The sequence below is a fragment of the Manis javanica genome, chromosome 15, assembly GCF_040802235.1.
Source record: "Manis javanica isolate MJ-LG chromosome 15, MJ_LKY, whole genome shotgun sequence".
Taxonomy (NCBI): Eukaryota; Metazoa; Chordata; class Mammalia; order Pholidota; family Manidae; genus Manis; species Manis javanica.
The window spans coordinates 36917590-36938129 of NC_133170.1; the positions used below are offsets into that span (position 1 = coordinate 36917590).

Consider the following 20540-nt stretch of genomic DNA (forward strand, 5'->3'; position numbering starts at 1 on the left):
AGGAGATGCCCACTCCATTCACTTTTGAGCCATGCTCCTGGGCGAGGTGATTGTGGCTCTGCTGTCTGCTTTGAGCAGCACAAGCCTGGAGCAGCATCAGGTGGTGGGGAGGCTGTTTAGCTATAGGCTTTCAGCAGGTTCATCTCCAGGGCCCCATGAGCAGAACCCGGCTGCTGTGAGTGGCCCCATCACTTGGGAGCCAGAGTAAGTGTATAGCAGGAAGATAGAGGAAGGGCTCACTGGATGGACAGTGAGAGACACTTGTGATTGTGAATTATTCAGTTCAATCTGGAGCATTTGAAAGCTTTTACCATGTGGTGGGTGAAGAGTGCCTTTTAGGAAACAAATCCCTGAGAGGTGCCATGCTGAACATTTCTGGAGAGAAGCAGAATGGTGTACTAGTTTTCTAGGGCTGCCATAACCAAGTACCACAGACTAGGGGGCTTAAACCACAGAAATATACTGTTTTGTGGCCTGGGAGGCCAGACACCCTGAATCCAGGCATCAGCTGAGCTGGTTGCTTCTGAGGCACAGGGACTCCATCCTGGCCTCTCCCCAGCTTCTTGTGGTTTGCTGGCAATCTGTGGTGCTCCTCAGTTTGTAAGCACATTACCACATCTCTTTCTTCATGTGCCAGTGACATCTCTACGTGGGTATGTTTGTGCTCAAGTGTCTCCTTTCAGAAGACACCAGTCATATCAGATCAGGGTCCACACTATTCAGGTACAACTCCATCCTCACTGAATGATTTACTTCTGTAAAACTGCTATTTCCAAGTAAGATCACATTTTGAGGGACTGGGAGTAAGACATCAAGATGTGAATTTCAAGAGTATTATTCAACCCATAAGAAATGATAGAGCAGAATGAGCATATATTTTGGAGTCAGCTTGGGTGTGAAACGTGCTTTTGCCACTGCTTTTCTGATGCAGTTTGATTTTATCATCTGCAAAATGAGGATGGTATATTTAATAGAATCACTGATAAAATGGTAAATCATTAGTAAAATGAAGTACTATTTTATGTACCACCAGTTAAGAAAAAAATACTTCCAATTAAACAATGGTATATCATCAATTATAACATGCATCTCATGTCTTAATATAAAAATTGTAGAATAAAAGTAGATCTGGTTTTAAAGTCCATGAAAGTGAAGACTGCAGGAACATGTGAAGGGCCTTCATCGACATGCAACACAGAGACATCCTTTGCCTCCTTTGCCAGAAAAGTGATCATGACCACTGGTCACCACCCAACTTGCCATCCAAGATGCAATGATAGAGTTTACTAGGCAGAGGCCCAAAAGACTTCCTTGAAACAGCAAGTCATTCGGTCCTGCATGCTGGTAGCTTGCCTTGGATAGCCTCGCAGGGTGTGTGGCTTGATACCAGTATGAACTTTACATCTATGTGGGGGTCATCAGTTGCAGATCAGGAAGTGAGAAGAAGAACAGGATCAGTGCACTTGAGCCATTTGTGCCATTTGGGGTGGTTAAAGCAGAGGAGCAAAGACCAGAATTGGATGGATTTCCCTTTCCTGTCTCTTACCATCTCAACCTGCCTAGGACTCTATTCTTCCATCTACAAGGGAAGAAGTTTCCTTTTCTGTGTGTTGAGAAGTCAAAGCCACCTATAAAATTACTTACAGGGCAGTTACAAAATTCTCTATAAAAAACAACTGCATGAATATAATTAAATCCCTTATTTTATGGCTCATTTTTCTATGAATTTGAACCAAATATTGCAAAAGTGCCCATGGGGCCATCCATTGAGAAAGAAGAGCTCAAAAACTGAAAAATGAGTGCTCTATCTGAACAGGGCTGTTCCCAATTGTCACCAAGTATGAATGTGGCCCAGGTTACCAGATATTCTAATTTTTTTCCCAAGAGGCAGAGGAGGTAGTGGACAGGACAATAGAAATAGTTGGCAAGTTATTTTATGTTGGCAAATTAAGGGAAAAATACTTTTAAGTGGGACAAATAATAAAAAACCTCTAAGTCAGCTTGAACTTGCAGACTACCAGTTTGTGATCTCTGGTTTATACTATTATTCAAAACCATGATCTCTTAACAACTGAAAAACAAATTATACCAATACATAAATCCTTTATCTATACAATCAGGCAATGACATATTCAGTCCTGTCCCCAAGAATGAACATTACATAAGCAAGTAGAAGTAGAAGCTGCGTCTTCAGGGAAGCCAGATGAACCAAATAACCACTGGCCTGAACAGTAGCTTATTGTAAAATGCGAATCAACAGTAGGCTGGGGTTCGGTGACCTACCTGCTGGAAGGGGACATGGCAGAGCCGTATTCTCCTTCTTGCAACCTGAATTGTCCCTCCCACCAAGAGTAGCAGGTGGCCCTCTTTACAGGACAACCCTCCCTCACACAGGGCCCATCAGAGAGGCTGGGGCCAGGGACAAGTCTCAGAACTCAAGAATGTCAGGGAAGGCTGCAGCAAGCATCAAATTTTCTTTGCTAGATACTGTCCATGTGAGATATGGTCAAAGAGCATCTTCCCTTCACTTTATTGAGAGACTATTTCCCTGGACTCTAATGAAAGAGGAAAAATAGTTTTCTTAGTTTGTGCTAATGAATGACACTTGGGAAATATCCAATAAACCATGTTTCTCTTTGAAAGTTCACACCACACGTTGATCCCAGCTGATTTGTGAAATATGAGGGATGGGAGATCTCCAGTCAAGAGACACTGTAAGATCTTGGGTTATCTGTAACTGGGTCCTTTAAGGCATCCTAAAATATAAATGGTGTGTATTTTTACAAAACACAGACATAAAACAAGAAAACCTTAATGGGTACTGGCAATAAACAGGTGGCACACCCAGAGAGTTTCACCTAAAGAGGTAAAGTCATCACAGGGGGACTTTCTTCAAGGTCCTGGGCTTGGGTAAAGGAGCCAGCAAAGGATGGCAACAGCGACGTGTCTGAGACATCACAGTCAGCAACAGCAGAGATCATTACCAGAGGGAAGGGGGCTGCACTGCCGCATCCCAGGACAGTGCCCTCGCAGAGGGAGCCGGCCAGCAGCCCAGGTGCAGATGCATGGAGCATCTTTCTGTCCTCTGGCTCTCTGAGCTCCTGCCGAGTCCCCCCTTTGGTCTATCCAACCAGAATCTAGAGGGTAAGAGAGCCCAGGAAATCTACAGAGGCTATCCTTCAGGGGCGGGCACAGCAGGCTGAGAACAGCAGACGTGGATCTGGGAGAGAGGGGCAAAGGGAGAGTTGTCATCACAGAGGCAGGGAAATCATGACATGAAGTGTTAGAGCAGGACCAAGCTTTTCATCCACTAATCCTAATCTTGGGAGGGAACTGAGGCCCAGGGACTTGAAACAACTGACCAAGCAGTATAGGCTCAGTGAAAGGCCCACGTGAGACTAAAGGCAGTTATCGTCACATCCACTCCCATGGCCTTCCCACTTCATTAGGCTGTGGATCATGAGTTATAAACCTACTAGAGTATGGTTTGGCTAAATTGGCACCTGCCATGTCCATTTGCCATGTCTGTACCCAGCAGACATCACTAATCGATTACAGGTGTCTTCCCTCAAGAGCCCAGATGTGTGCTCGACTCCTCATCCTCTGGCTGCAGCAGCCACAGTAACTGACCCACCTATTGCCCTTCCACCTAACAATACAAGATGCTCTAAGCCTTTACATATAAAGCTTCAGATTATTCTAATAAAATTTTCTCCTTGAGACATGGCTCATTCTCTAAGAGCGCTTCCTTGGAGACTTTCAAATGCTTACCCTGGTGACTTGATGGAAGGCAATTGAGGTCTGGATGAAGGGGAAGCACCCTAAGATTAACATGCCTGAAGGTAGTAATAAGAAGCTCTAATCCTGGTGGTTCTCTCTTTCCCTGCAGGTTGACAGAACAGAGGTGATTCGCACCTGCATAAATCCAGTGTATTCAAAACTGTTCACAGTGGACTTTTACTTTGAGGAGGTGCAGCGCCTGCGGTTTGAGGTCCATGACATCAGCAGCGACCACAATGGGCTGAAGGAGGCCGGCTTCCTGGGCGGCATGGAGTGCACGCTGGGCCAGGTGGGTGGGCAGGCGGCCCTGCTCCCGTCTCGCTCCTCAGGGCTTCCTCCTCCTTCTCTCCCTCCCTCCTCTCGGCCAATATTTGCTTGCTTTCTCCTGTGACTTGTTCTTCTTTTACATGTGGAATGTATGACTTCTCATGCACTATCATCTGCATCATAAAACATTACATTTACATAAGGATGATGCTGTAAATACATACATGAAGAGTTACTTATTTTGCAGAAATGATCATTCTCCCTTCTGGATTCCTTCATCTGTCAGTCATTTAACAAATGTTTATTGAGTACTTATGCTCTGACGGTGTGTCTGTTACAGCCTTAGCCTGTTACATGATCAGTTCCCACCTCCTGATTCAACTATGAGGACCCCATGCAGGGGCTGTAGCTCATTCACATACACTCTGAGCCTTGAGTCAAAAACAGCCCAAGAGAGAGGCTAAAGAGTTATTTGGTGAATTAATAAGGGCTTCTATTTAATCCTCACAGTAATGATGCAAAGTAAACATCATTATATCCATTCACCAGTGAGAAGGCCAAGACTCAGAGGGGCTGCTGTGCCTGACGCCCCCACCAACAGCGCTGGGGCTGGAACTGGACCCAGGCTGGCCTCCTCACTCCAGACCCCATCATTTTGCTTCTGAAATACCTGTCCTTTTTCATTCCTTTCCTGCTGTACCCAGAACTTTCATAGATGCGCAGAGAAGATCTAAATGAAGAAATAGTCCCTGTGCCCAGGAAGTGGACATGCTTAATCAGAGAAGGCACACTGTATGCATGGCCCTTTAAGCCATAATGAGATGAGATATTCTGGGCTCTGTGCATAGGGTCTGGGTCTTCAGAGAAGGGAGACCTTTCTGCTGGGTAGACTCAAAGAAGGCAGTGTGGAAACAAACTGAAAAGTATATGGTCCACAGATTGAAGAAGGAGGGAGCCTTTCAGGTGCGAAAGCAACGTACACGAGGTGAGCAGGCCAGAGCGGCCGTCGCAGGGCAGGGACGAGGCCGAGGCCCACGGGACAAGCTCCAGGGCAGAGTTGCAGTCACACTAGTGAGGCCTTGGCTTCAGAGCCCCTTGCTCATGAGGGCCTCTTCCGAGGCACTGTGTCCATTTATACTTGTAGTTTTGTACTTTTTCACAAAGGATTCCAAGTTACATAATCCTCAAACCCCACAAACCCTACATCGATCCCATGCAGAGGCAGGGGTCTGGCTCAGCAGTCAGCAAACACCTCCCTGGCCAGGTGACAGCAAGTGGGTGTGTTGGCTTTGCTCCTGCCTTGTGCCACTGACCACTGAAAGGAATGTCTCCACATAAGCAGCACTGACCCTTTTCCAGCAGACACGGTGCCTACCAACACGGGAGTCCCATTAAAGTTCCTGTAATGAAGGCTGAAAGCCCAGCACAGAAGCACAGCTGTGGGAAGCAGAGAAAGGCCTGATGCCCTCCCTTAGCGTGATCTCTCTCGGGACTTCTGGAAAGAGTGGACTGCGGATGGTTCCAGGGTCTTGCCTGGCACGATGATTAATAATTAGGCAGTGAGTGAGGGAGTGGTGGATTTGAGGTGGAATTCTCTAATGTATAAATAAAATAAAAGTTGCTTAAGTAGCATCATCTATAGATATAAATCAGCTGCTCCAAGATTCTCCCATAGGCAATGGGCATCCCTCACACATGACGTTAAATTCTGACCCAAGAAATAAGTGTAGATCCATGTAGAGTCATGTGAATAAAAGATATTTTCTGCCCAAAGCTTTGATCATTTTGTCTTTGTGAGTGACTCTCAAATTTACATCTTTAGTTTCTCACAGCTCCATCTTTTCCATAATCAGAGAGTACTTGACCCTCTCTGTCATGCCAGGCCTTGGGCCATACACCAGCAATGTAGTAGCCACCAAAACTGTTGTTCCTGCCCCCAAGCAGATCAGTCTACTTGGGGATAAAGGTGCAAACAATTAAATTACAACTGTAACCATCACTGTTAAGTGGAAGTCTAGAATTGGAAAGCAAACTTTGAGAGAATAGGTCAGGTGGACAGGGCGTCACAGAAGGTGTCCAAAGGGAAGAGGCAGCCCCACCGGTCCCAAAAGCGGAAGGTGAGGGTGTCAGGTGAGAAGAGAGCAGAAACACGTTCCAAGCAGATGGGAAAACTGCAGAGTCTCTGGATCCAGGAGGGAGTCTGGCATATGGCACGGAGTATCTTCACTTGGGAAGTCACAGCAGGTGCAGGAAGTACTGCACTGGAGAGAAGCAGGAAGACAGGAAGGCAGCCACTGTGAGGTGCTGTCAGGCTGGCTACCACTGTGGGCAGCTGCAGCTTCTTTGCTGGGAAAATTCTGGATGCCAGTGGGGAGCAAAAAGCACAATTACCTTGCCCTGGAGATGAGGGAACTGGAGAATTTATACATACTCTCTCACCCATCATTGGGGGCTGTTTCCAGCATGGAACATTAACCCCCCAGCATTTTTGGCTTATTGATGGGTAGCAAAGCAGGCTCCAAAGACTGGAAGAAGCTCGTGAGCAAGGAGAAATGGGTGCTGTGGTCAGAAGTGAGCAGTGTACCCTCCAGGATTGGGGCTGACACTCCCCAGCATCTGCCGACCCCATAGCCGGGCTCTCCCCTCCAGCTCCTGGTGCTGATCATTGTCAGATCACCTCCCAAGTGTAGCCCTATGCCTAGCTCAGGAACGGACCTGAGTGGTCTCAGCCACTCACTTAACGCATAGCCCTCTTTGCCAGAGATTGGTATGGGGTGGGGTGCTTGTGGCCAGTTCTGATCATAAGACATGACAGTTTTTCCTGGAAAGTGTTCCTAGCCTGAAAAAGTGTGTGTGCATGAAGGAACCATTCTTCTCTGCCTTGATTCCTGGACCACTGCAGCCACCTTGCAGGAAGGGGAAGGGGGAGGGCCACTCTAGGCGAGGTCAGAGCCAAAGTGGAGGCAGGGGCCTGACTGACCAGCCCCAAGCCACCCCAGCCTGTGGACTCCTCGTCATGGGACAGTGAAGCGTCCTGTTGTTGAGGTTGTCTGGGATGGGGTTTTCCACTCCTACGCTAAAAGCATCCTGATTGCCAAAGAGCATGTCGGTGGCAGGCTGTCTAGAGTGGAGATGAAGGGGCAGCAGGCCGTGAGTGGGTGTCACAGTGAGGAAAGGCTCAGGTGAGCGCTAAGGGCAAGAGGTACAGGTCTTTCTAGAGATATTTTGACACTTTTGAAAGAGGTTCCATACCGATCATTTCATCTGACCCTGTTAACAGGCTGTCATCATCTGCATTTATAGTTGAGAAAACTGGGGTCCAGAAAGATCCAGTGTCTTGACGGAGCCAGGAGCTTTTGGTCCTTACTCCAGAGCTCTTTCTCCCACCATGGTTTAGGGAAAGACAGGGTGGGGGGCCACCCACTCTAAGGTCTCCTTTGGCCCTGCGGCTTAGGAGGAGCAGTGAGAGCAAGGCGGCCTCCTTCAGCAGATCCCTACACCATGCCTCGCAGGCCATGCCACTCTCCACCCCCAGGGGTATGCCAGCCTCTCTGGGCATCCTGTATTGTCTTCAGCAGCCACCTTCTCATATCCGCAGCCACGTCATAGGTGCAATTGACCTTTCCCACACATTGGGGACTAACTGGCTTAAGTCAATCAGAATATCCCATTTTTGTGGCCACAATTACTAGTTCAAGGGAAGTTATATAACTAATCTGAGATAATGAAATGTAAATATACATTTTCTGGAGCCTTCTGGGAAAGAGGATATGAGGCTGTGGGGTCTGGAAATGGGAGCCTTCAGGGAGAACATGGAGCTGCTGGGAGGAGGAAGAAGAGGAGCAAAGACATAGCCACACACCAACCAGGAGGGGCAGGGCTGGCCCCTCAGGGGTGGGGCAGGGGCCTGAAGAGGAGTCGGGCGACATTGTCTGCACCCTGCACAGTAGGGTGTCTGGAGCCCGTCCTTCCCAGGGACCTGGCCAATGGCTCCCTTTACCATTTAAATCACTGTGGGCTGATTCTTTTTGCTACCTTTAGCCTGGAGCTCTACCTGATCAGCCCACATTGCCCAGCACCCGTTCTCAGGCCACAGTGGTCTTTTCAGACTCAAGACCCTGTGACCATCTCCGCTTCATTCATTCAGCAGCTCATTCTGCATCGCCTTAAGAAGCTCCTTTTTATTACCTCATTAAAATCATTTCCCTTAATTAACATTTAATTTCACATGTATTTATCTGGTCCCCCAGCTTATTACAAGTTTCTTAAGGCAGAAGCCACACTCAACACTTGCTTGTGTTTAATATGACACCATGCCTTACCTATCACATGTGCTCAGGTCAGATGTATGACCAGTTAAATTAAGAACCTGAGATCAGTATGAACTTCTATTTTAACATCATAAGTTTCCTTCCTTCACTTATTCATTCTTTCCACAAGCATCTAGCAAGTGCCCCAGATCTGCCAGGTGCCATGCTAGGGGCTAGAGACACAAGAACTAGAAGGGCAGAGGTCCTGCCCCAGAGGAGCTTCTCATTAGGTGGAACACACACACTGGTGGGGAAAAGGACCAAAATGCGTGTACTGTGTGCTGTGTAGACATTGTTCCGGGGGCTGTGAGGGGAGACTTGCTTCTGCCTAGAGGGAATCAGTGAGGTCTCACCAGAAAGATGACTCTAGACCTGAATCTTGCAGGATGAGTGGGAATTCACCAGAAGAGGAAAGGGATAAGGACTCTGGGTAAAATGATGGGATCAATCAAAGGTGCAACAGTGAGAGTGACAGACTCCCAGTGACTCAGCGTGTCTGACGGCCAGTTGGGCGGGAGAGGAGAGAGGAGGTTGGGCGGCGATGGAGGAGCCAGGCATTAGACTCTAAGGGCTTTTCTGTAAAGCTGAAGAGCTTGGACCTGCTGCCCTGGACGTCCAGAAGGATTATAATCAGAAAAAGCACAGGGGGATGTGTGTGTCAGGAAGGTCACCTGAACATTCCTATGAAGGGTAGCCAGAAGCAGGTCCACCTCAGTGGACAGGCAGGGAAGCCAGCAAGAGGGACAGTGCAACAGCAGAAATGGATGAGGACAGTGGGAGGGGAGCTGAGAAGAGGAGACCCAGAGAGGTTTGCCAAGAGCAGACTCAATGGGCCTTGGGAATGGATGGGCGGGAAGGGCGTGCTGCCCCCTGGCCTGGGGAACTGGATGAGCAATATGCCTGTCTCTGAGAGTCAGAGGGCAGAGCGAGGTAGGGAGTAGCTGTGAGGCTGCTGTGACAAGCTGAGATGTCCATAGAGAACCCAGAGGTGGCTGCCATGGGCATCTGACCATGTCTGTCTGGGGTCGACACAGATTTGGCAGCTGACTCCCTAAAGATGGTTATTGGTGACATGAAAGTGGGTGAGATTCTTCAAAGAGATGGTTTTATTTTTATTTTTTGGAAGGGATTTCATTGAACATGCTGTGTATTAACAAATCAGTAAACATGAACTTGGTGTCAAATTGGTGTGAATTTAAGTTTTCTGTTTTCTAAATTGTTCTGTGCAGTATGATTAAACATAAAGAGAATCAACATTTTCCTTCTTCCTACCTTCGGTGGTTAGAGAAGATTCCTTTTCCCCCGCACTGCTCAGTCAGCAGGGAGTAGCCAGGAGCAGGAGCTGCTGAGCAGCCGTAGGAGTGACCCCGTCAGGTCAGGGTCTGCAGGACCATTCCGTGATGCTCCATGCACACGTGCTGGAGCCTGTTTGCTTGGGGCCAAACCCCAGCTCAGCCCCTCTCGGGTTGTACGTCCAGATGCAAATGCCTACAGCTGTTAAGCCTCAGTCTCTTCTTCTGCAAAATGGTGATAGATGTAGTGCTGGCCTCAAGAAATACTGTGGGGCTCAAGTGAGCAAATGCATATAAGATGCTTAGCAGAGCACCTGGCACAGGTAGAGCACTTGGGACCTGAAAGCTCTTACCAAGGAAGTGAGAATCAAGGAAATGGTGGGCAGAACCAGCACTGGTAGGGACCAGCATTGTTTCAGGGGTGAAGGTGGGAGTAAAAAGGGTGAAAACATAACAGAACACCTGTTTCCCAGAAAATTAGTAAAACTGAACTCACAATGTTGTCTCAGGCTTGTTGATCACCTCATTTAGTCAAAGGATTCTGTGTGTGTGTGTGTGTGTGTGTGTGTGTGTGTGTGTGTGTGTAATACTACTCTTCTCACACTGATGTTAACTAAAAATGGCTTCTGATCAGCCCTCTGAAATAAGTGGGGCAGGTATTCCGATTCCTTTCACACCACTCTAAGGCCTGAAAGGGGAGATAAAGATACTTCCCAGCCCCAGTGCAGCAGGTCACACATCCAGCCTGTCTCCTTGGACTGTCCACAGTTGCTCACTGTCCACCTGAGGCTGCTGCATTCTCACTCTGCCCTGTGAACCAGCAGGACTCATGGCCTTTAGGAAAGGAAAATAGCAGCCCTCAGCATGCGGGAAGCTGGCACCAGCCATGAAGTAGCGTATGACACAGCAAGTGACTTAGCGCCGATCAACAGTGCCAAATGAAGATTCATGTCCTCCGAGCACTGGAGGCAGAACTATGTGTTCTTGGCAGATGGCTGAGGGGGGCAAGTTGCAGAGACTCTGGGTGCTTGGGAAGCTGTGTGCTCCTTCTGGGTGAGCTGGGAGACCAGCCCTGGATTTCTGTTGGCAGAAAGAAGAACAGGGCCAAGCTGCTCTCCCTCTGAACCCAACAGAGGGCATGCCAGGGGAGCCGCGTCCCTCCTTGCCTAGAGCAGCAAGCTGACTTTCTCTAATGTGACACCTCTATTTTCTTACACTGCTTATTAACATGTTCGCTCATCCTCATATCTTTCCACTTCTTCCTGTACCAAGTAAGTTAACACTGAGTCAGAAATAATAAAAATAATAAATGTAGCAGTTAACTGTCACTAGGTACTTTTATTTACCAGCCACTGGGCTAAGCAGTTGCTATACTTCACTTAAGTTAATCAACACAGCACCCCTGGGAGGAAGGCACCTCCATTACCCCCATTTACCTCTGAAGAAACAGACTGAATCAAGCTGGGTGACTTACTCAGGGTCACAGAGCTGGCAGGTCATGGTGCTGGACCTCAGTGCGGGTCTTTTGGCTCCAAAGCCCCTCATTATCTTGTCCATTTACCCTAATAGCTTATCACTGACTCATGTAAATGATGACATAGCATCCCTTAATGCAAAGCCAAGTTGGAGCTGGTCTTGCTAGAATTTTGTTTGGGTGTGTATTTTTTATTTGTCTGTCTTACATAAAGCTGGCAGAGGCATCATAGGAGTCCCCTTGCAAAAAAAAAATAACCTTTGTTATCTTTTAAGCTTCATGTACTGGATTTACCTTAAAGACAGCATGGCTTCTGAAACAGTAACAATGTCAACCTCCTCAGACCAGAACCTGTTAAATTCAGCACCCAGAAGATGCTCCCTCCTGGCCTTTCCACCCTCACCCATGTTGAGCAAACCTATTACCCAAATTCAGTGGTTGCTCTGCCTTTCACCGCTGCTGCCTTCTGGCTGTGCTCTCTGCTCCTCGCGCGGACAGTCACACCCTGCTCCACAGATCTCCTCTCCTTGTCACCATGTGACTGTCCTTCAGTGTATTTCTTCCCCCAATGTTAACAGGACATCTGTTAAAATCAAGAATGTTCTGTTTTCTGTCCAAAGTGGGGCAAAGGAATCTGTGATGCCTTGAAGAGCTCTGACTCTTGTTCATGGGAGAGAGATCATACACCACCTTCCCTCAGAGCAGTGCTTATGTTTCAGCTGTGTGAGAATCACATGGAGGTTTATTAAAACACTGACTGCCGGGCCCCATCCCCAGAGCACCTGACTCAGCAGATTTAGAAAGGAAACCCAGAAATTGACATTTCTTACTCCCCAGGTGACAGGCTGCTCCTGGTTGGGGTCACAGTTTGAGAACCACGATCCTGGAGGCTTACGGGAGGATGCTGATGGGTCTTGGGCACTGTATACCTAGTTTTAATTGTGAAAGATGTTTTGGGGAACTATGTGGAGAAGAAATTAAAGCAGACAAAGAAAACACCTGGGGAGCAGGAAAAAATTGCTTCATAATGTTTACACTCCCAGAGAGGACTTGTACATGGCTTGGAATTTATGTTCTTGGTGAAGATCTGAATTTTCAGTTTGTTTCTCCTACCCATGGAAATGTGAACTTATGCTCCAGATGGTTGGTTCCTTTCCTAACACAGGTGAATGTAGGATCAGTCAGACACAAGGGCCCCTGAAGGACTGGCAGACTGCAAACTGTCAGTAGTCAGTGGGAATCTGGACTCAGGTTGGGAAGGACCCCACAGTGGATGCTATGGGAGTGATGATGTGGAGGGCACTGTCCACACTCACTGCAGTGTCCACAGTGAGAGTCCATGGCATAATATCTAATATCCTCATGGCTTAAAATGGATGGCCCTGGGAAGCCACATTTGCACATTACAGCAGGCAGCTCATTTCCCTTCTGCTTCTCACATGGAAAGCTTTCCCTAACCTTGCAGAATCACTGTGAGCAGAGACCACGTAAGTGATGGCTGATGCTGTAGATGAATGCCCTCCTCTCAGCACCCAGGGACAGGGGCAGCCTCGGAATGCAGTGGGCTGCTCATAGGCATCTAGGAGCCCCGTCGGGCGACCGCGGGTGAGCAAGCCTCAGTTCTCAAGAATGAAATTCATTCCTGCCTTTTTCTTTGCTATCTTTGTCAGGCAAGTAATCTTAAGTTCCTGGGAAAATCCTCTGCTTTCTCAGGAGTTCTTTTGTACTTTAAATCTCCTTTCCTTTATGGTGTCCTGCCCTAGAGTCATGAGTCCCAGGTCCTGCATCTGCCATGGGCTCCCTGCATGACTGGGCAGGTTGCTTAACCTCTCGGTGATTCAGTGACCTCGTCCATAAAGGGAAGGCTTTGTACTGATTCTGTCCAGTTCTCATTCATCTTTCCTATTTTCCCTTGTCTCTGAAGGTAAGCCTCCCTTCCTGCATTCTCACCCCACTCCCAGGACATTCTCTGTTCCCAGCACCCCATCCCAGACCCTTCTCATGCATCCACTAGCCTGAGGTGTTTCCTTCATGCCAAGTCAGTGATTCCATTCAGCCACAGACTGTACCTCCTGACTAAGTACCCCCTGGGAGAGCTGCTCTTAATCTGTCTACTTAATTTCAATAATAGTTTTTAAAATATATATTTATCAGCAATTAAAATGGGCGTGTGTTTGCAGGCCCTGTTCCACATGCATTCACAGTCACATATGCCTCTCCTGGCTCATCCGAGCTGTGGGGAGAAGGCAAGGGCTCTGGGCAGGCTGGCAGTTGGCAGGACTGATGCAGCGCTGCTGAGAGCAGCTCAGGTATAGGCCTGGTCCTAGCTTTTCAAGCCGGGCTGCCATGAGGCCAAGCCCCCAGCCCACCTGCCAGTGTGCCCTGGGCTGCCTGCCGGCAGGGAGCCACATGTGCCACTTGGAGGCAGCTTCCTCCCAGAATAGGCTGTCCCAGCCCCCACCACGGTCCATGCCAGCCTTCAGAAGGCCTGACAAAAACCCAGCCAAGCCCTGTCCCAGACTGTTTGCACAGGCTCGCCCCACCCTCCGGCCCTTGCCTTTCCCCTACAAACACTGTGGCTGTGCCTTCTCAATGATCAGCATCCTAACTGCCTTAATTAAAACGTCCTGCCGCCTCAGCCCTGCAGCTTGAGGCATCACAGCCCGAGAACTGAATCACCATTTTGCCAAACACCCATTTGCCAGAGTCAGCCCGTCAAATAGCACCATAGCCCCCAAATTGGTTCTCCCCTAACAGCCTTTACTGGCCAAAAAGAAGGTGTTTGAACTATTTATGAAGTTTGCCACAATTCTTAAAATTGAAAATTTCTGTTTCTTCTTTTTGTTTTTGTAGTTTAGGCTGCCTGTGAAATTTAGATTGTCATCAACCTTTATGAATATCCAATGTAGCCAAAAGAAGACTAACTACTCTTTGCCTTCTCTCCCAAAGGTGGAAAAAGTATGGAACTAGCTCTGCAGGACCCATTTCTTTCCAGACCAAAGGATTAGGAGGGTGTGTTTTTAGAGAACAACAATGATGACATTTAGATCATGGGATAGTGGGTGATTTTCAGTGTCACCTCCATGTTCTTCTGTTTTTCTAAAAAGAATACCTATCATTTCTATAGTTAGAAAAATTACAATAAATGTTAGTAAAAACATCATAATAAAGCCTGTGTGCTGACTTCAAAGACCTCGTATTTAGGTGGAGGAGTAGGACACCCAAGTATTATAAAAATTCTTAAACTTTTGAAGAACTTTAAACGTGTGAAGAATTCTCATTTGGGAAATTGATAGGAATGTTTTGGGCCAGGTGTTTGCTAAGGCCTCGCTCTCTGCCAGGTCTATGAGGGCATGTGCCGGGCCCCTGGGCACAGCCTTTGCTCCATTCTTCTGTCCACAGAGGAGCAGTTGCTGGGGTGACCTCCCCCCGCCCCGATCATTTGTGATACCCTCTCTGATCCCAGGAGAGGCCCTGGGAGGGCGTGGAGCACTAAATAGGAATAAGTTCAGGAAGCATCACTGAAACTGCAAAGAGTTTCTGACATACCCCCAGACCGAGAATCTCCAGTTCCAGCCTAATGGGGGGAAGAGAATATTTTTATTTTGAATTAACCTAATAAAGTGCAGGGGGAGAAAAGGTAACTGCTTGGGTCACAAAGTCATTCCCAGGAGTCTTGGTTTCAGATTCAAGGGCAAACTGAGGCTGGCATGGATCATCAGCTGTGTTTGGGTGGAGTGGGCATCTTTGGGGGTCCTCTGTGCCTGAGGGCAGGGCAGGTGAGGCCAGGAGCCAGCTGGTTCCAGGGCTTCACCCCGGCTGCCTGGCATCTGCTCCCTGGGAGGCTGCAGCCTGCACATTCCCAAGCCAGTCATCAGAAATGAAGAAGGAATCCTCCAGATCTCCCTCCCCAGTGAGATGCAAACCAGGGAAACCCGTACTGCAGTGAACGGCAGACAGGATTCAGGGGAATTAGACAGGCTTGCAGGGAAGAAGGCAAATGAGTGCTGAGTTTAGCCGGACCAGCCAGACCCACTCAAAGCCGGCTCTCTGGTGCTCCAGGCTTCTGTGGAAATACTCCTGAAGAGGGGGTGGCCCTGTGCACACACGAGCTTCCCGTGACAGTGGGGTGCACTCTGACTACTTTTGCCCCAGGCCATCCCAACTTACACTTTTGTAGCTTACTATTAACACTGCCCCCTTTCATTTGCAAAAGTGTTCCAAACAAGATAATGTATTTTGTGGTCCTTTTCTCATAATAAGTCATTTTCCTGGCTAACATTTACTTATTTCTGACCATGTGCCACACACTGTGAGCCTGGTCACAACATCATCCTCATTATCAGCATGACTAAACCAAGATTACAAGCCTCCTAAGTGGCAGAGCCCAGATGCAGCGGCGGCCATTTGGATTAAAATTCTAGTGGTTAAGCTACTCATCCCTACCCTGGGCAGCACTGCCTCTGGGCTTCTATCCTGTAAACTACCTAAGAAACTGAGCCGCCTGCCTTTTATATATCTCCCATCTTTCCACTGACTGGTCAGTTGAAAGGAAGCTATGTTCCTCGGGCCTGTGGCCAGGTATTATGCTACATGAGGCCAGTGTCATCTCCTCTCTGTGGATCGGGAACAGGCTGTGGAAATTCAAATGATACATCCAGGATCATGCTGACAGCTAGTTGTAGAGCTAAAATTCAAACCTGAGTTGATCTGATTTCATACCTGCCTTCCTGATGCCGGGGTTCTTGTTTGCAGAGTTGAAGAATGAACTTAGCAAACACCCAAGCCAGGAGAGCCAGGGAGAGGCTTTTATTGAGAGATACAGTGAGAGGACAGAGCCCCTGACTCATGCTAGGAGGGGACAAGAGAGCCCGTAATGGTATGTTGTCTAGGGGATTTATAGTCAGTTGAGGATTTTCAGGAAGGTAAAGGGCTAGGGGTGCAGACTTGTACCACCTGCCTTGCCCCCAAAGTGAGCTGAGTTGTTGTCTGTTTGCTAGGGCTGTTTATAGTTGAGATACAGTAAAGTCACAGGTTATGCTGAGATACCCTTCTTCATTTGCAGAACACTCAAACATTCCAGGCCACATTGCTTCTGGCCTTTTGAGCTTTAACTGATCTCACTGAAGATGTCTATATTCCTAGTCTAGTGTCTCTACACTAGAGAATTAGTATGACTCTGACTTTGCATAATGCTTAACACAGAGTTTCGATAGGGACTTCTTTGCACATTGTTACATTGCTCTGACTGTAAATATCCTGCCTTGCTTTTTCCAGAGGCCCTCATCCTACTGTGACTACACCCAAGGTCCCTGTCTCATTCCCATTATACCATATTGCCTGCTACATTGCAGTTAATTTCTATACCCCTCTGCACATTGGAAAAGTGGAGTAGCAATTCTTAAATGCTGTCACTGCAAACTGCTCACAGAGGTCAAAAAGGAAATAAGTTTCTCCTGGAATTGATAAATATACTCCTATTTGTAAACTCTGGAAGACCTGTGACATCTAACTGCAAATAGACACCTGCTTCTGTTTATCTGAAATGTTCCTGGACCAAAGACTCTGAGCAACTTACAGCATGTAGGCCTCATCCTTCCCTTGGCTTGGACCTATTGCTCATGGACCAGTTAAGGATAACAATTGGATGAAAATAACTTAAATGTTATTCATTCATTTATTCCTTCAGTGAATACATTTAATGCCAACAATACTAATAAAAAGCTAATATGCATTTATTCACCCATTCAAATAAATATTTATATATTTGTTCATTCATATATTGGGCACTTTCTATATACCAGACTCTCATCTAGGCTCTGACATCCCTGAAGAGGACAGAGCCCTGTTCTCATGGAGCTTGCCTGTTCCTACCTAATGTAATCCAGACCCAACAGGATAAAGAATAGAGAGTGGTGGGAAGGGAGCAGGTGCTAATTTAGGTGGAAATGTCAGGGAGACCCTTTCTAAGCAGAGGCCAGAATAAAGGCTGGATATGAGCCATGCAAAGGAGTCAGAGAGCAGAGCCACCACCCTCACATCCCACCAGGTGTTATGCTCAGCTTGGCGCCAAGGGTCCCATGTAACCCTCACAAAACCCCTGTAGGGGAAGTACCACTATCTCCTCACTTTCTGGTGAGTGCCTGAATTTTGAATGACTCGCTTTGGTGCATGCTGCGTTCACGTGGGGGGCCTCCTAATTCCCAGATGGCATCCCTCCTGCAACAGCTAAACAAGTCTGTGCCTTGGCCATTCTGCAGCCTCGCCAGCACTTGTGCCCCAAGATTTAGAGAATGACTGATCACCAGGGAACACGTGTGAAGCCTGCATCACCCATCTGGTTGTGCAGGCGACTCTGGTCTTTTGTAATGGTAATCATGATGACAGAAGAGATGGAGGGCTTGGAGCACTGACAAGGAATGCATTAAGGCCTCTCAGGGCCACGAGGGAGGACCCATGGGAGGTCCTACTTGTGTGTACCTGTTGTGGGCATTTGATTTGTACTCTGTGCATGTGACAGACCAGTGGTAGATGATACCGCCTGTCGCAGAAAAGGCCACTGAGGCCCAGAGTGGTTACCCACTGGTCCCACACCAGGCCAGCACTGGGAGCCCTCTGTATGGTTCTTTCACTACATCAGATGGCACAGACTGCAGCCAGGAGACCAGGAAAATGGCCCGGCAGGGTCCGAGTGCAAGGATCCCCCTCCGTGGCGAGCTCTGACTATGAGCTGAGTTTGTCTTCGTCATGTCCCCTCGCAGCAAAGTCCTATGGACTGCTCGCATTTGGCGGCAGCTTTGTTGAAGACAGGTCACTGCCTGCTGCTGAAGCCGCTGTGCCCCGGACCTCGCAGGGCACTCCTACCTGGGGATTGGGTGGTGGGGGCGCTGCTTGGAGAAGCGCACTTTCTCCTTCTTCTAGTTGCCATGTGCTACAGCTGGAGGTGTACGGTCGGAGAGGGTGGCCTCTGACCCAGGGGTGTTAATCCCCCCACTTTCCGCCCCCTGTGCCTGTGTGTGACAGGCATGGGTACCAGAGAAACGCTTCAGGTGAAGAGATGCCACTGTTGGTGGATGGAAGCCTGCAGCTGAGGTCCTCGCTGGCGTGCTCAGGGAGCCGTGAGGAAGCCTTGCAGGTTCTCTGCAGTGGCAGCAGGAGTGATTGCTAGTTTGCAGAACCCTGGAGATGCTCCTTGACAAGAGGTTTCAAATGATGGTAAGGAATGCTCCTGACATGGCTGTCCTCAGGGGGCCTCACGACTGAAGTGGTAATTCTGCAGCTGAGATGCCAAATGTCCTAATCCTGCAAGTTCTAGGCCTGCTTATGCAAAGACTTTTTCTTATAATATGTACTTACCCTTAACGAATGCATGTTCTCTGATACACACTTTGGGGACTCTCAGCTCTGGCCAACAGCGATGTGACTGTTAATTATGTAAAGGTAGTTTTCCTCTGTTTACACAGCAGCCTCGCACAGTACCCAGCACAGGTCACCGTTCAGCAAGCATTTGTCATTGCAACAGTCTTGAGGCCATTTCAAAAAAGATTCTGAAGACATTTTCAGTGAAAACTGTCTCATGAAAAATGACTTTCTAGTATCCACAATGACTGTTTTGAAAGACTTTGTAAGAAAGTTCAACTGGATATATACATGCCAAAATATGGGCCAAAATCTGTTTATTCTCCTGGATTTGTTCCCATTCACTTAAATGAAATGGTGGCTTTCCCTGGAAAATGAGGGTCCATGCTGGTAGCACAGTGTCCGCTTCACAGGGGGCACAGCGCGTCCTCCCTGGACCCGGCGAGAGCACAGACTAGGGACTCGGGGCTACTCCCCCTTCATCTGACTGATAAAAAGAGCATTTCAACAGTGGCTTCCTCCCTCTACTCTTTACCCTTTTGTTGAATGCCAAGGATAGCAGCTGTGACCCCACTAAAGGGTGAAAAGGATCAGAGCAGAGGACTTCAGACAGGTGCATCCCCTTTAGCCCGACACTGAACAGAGCTGGCTGTTCTTTGGCCTCGAGTGTCAGCTGGAACCAGGCACATCCCTGTCACTCTAACTTCCTCATGCGCTGACAAGACCTAGGGCCTTGCTGAGCCTGTAAAGTTGTTCAGCTGCAACAAAGCACACATGAGAAGTGGGGTTTGTAGCAACTATGCTTTTTCGGATAGATCACTGATTCAGCTGGGCAGCCTGCTGTTTTTGTCCAATAGTCCTAAGAATGGCAACATCGTTGTTTGCTGGCCGTTATTACAATGAAAGATTTGAAACCCTCATTATTCCTCATTCTTTGGGACTGTGATGGAGGCCTGAAGGCTATGAAACAAGTTCTTTGACTGCCTCATTAGTTACTTGCATACCAAATGCCCATGTTGCCTTCTTGGGTAGGTTAACAGTAAGGAGAGAGGACTGCGGCCACCCAGGCTCTCATGGGCTGCACCGCCTGGCCTGCCTTGAAGCATGACAATGGCAGGGAAGGTGATCTGTAAGGCCAGCCGGCCCTCGCCAGGTAGCCCTGTGAGTGGGCTGCGATGGTGCTGAGGGCTGGTGACCAATGCAGGCGAAAGACAATGACAACAGAAGGATCTCTGAAACCAGATTTATTTGGGAAACAGGATAGGTTGCTTTCTTTAGTCAGATGTTGGCCCGGCGACTGCTCACCCGTGACCCTCATTTTGTCACCTACTCATGTGTCTTCCCCATCCTCCCTTGCTGAGAAATCCCTGGAAAGAAACTATAAAGTCTTCCTAATGCCCTTTTGCTCTGTTTGCTGTATTCCTGTGTTTCCTCTGAGTTGTGGTTCATCTCAAGTTCAAGAATAATGTCTATGTCTAGGAAATGGTAGCTTTTCTAGCAACAGTCTGTGAATGGGAAGCAGGGAGGGATAGTGATTTTGTCCACAGGTCAAGAACTGCTGAAACCTCCTAGTGAGTAGGTGGAAAAGAAGAGGAGTTTCAGAAATGACTATAGGAAAGAATGCCGATTCCTGTATCATCTGAAATGCTTTTCGTGGCATTTTACTGATAACCAGCAATGAATAAAAACCTTTGTTCATAATCATTATGCTACCCTTCCCTTACCCAAGGCCAGTGTCTTCAGGTCGCTTCATTCTGGAGGTCTGGCTCAGTTCCTTCTTTGCAGCTGGCCCCACGTTTGCATACAGTGGCTTCGGTGCTCAGACACGAGGCTCCACAGTGAACACAGTGCAGACCCAGCAGGTCCCTTACCAGAGATCAGGTTCGGGGTCAGACCTATGCTCAAATCCCTGCCACATGGCCTCTTCCTCTACGGCCCTGGAAAAGTTACATGAACTCTCTGTGTCCTGTTTTTCTCATCCATAAAAGGAAATTAATAATACCAAACTTGTGGGGCTATAAAATTAGCAATAAAGTGACCACTGAAACAAAACCCTTA

General features: G+C 48.0%; 1 protein-coding gene across 6 annotated transcripts in view; it reads left to right on the plus strand.

Annotated features, from left to right (window-relative positions):
* Positions 1 to 20540, plus strand: part of CPNE4 (copine 4) — a 451414-nt gene that overhangs the window by 307017 nt on the left and 123857 nt on the right. For all 6 annotated transcript variants that reach the window (XM_036992546.2, XM_073222626.1, XM_036992548.2 and 3 more), the window contains one exon: positions 3890 to 4069. In XM_036992546.2, the coding sequence (XP_036848441.1) occupies positions 3890 to 4069 (180 nt within the window). The remainder of the gene's footprint in view (positions 1 to 3889; positions 4070 to 20540) is intronic.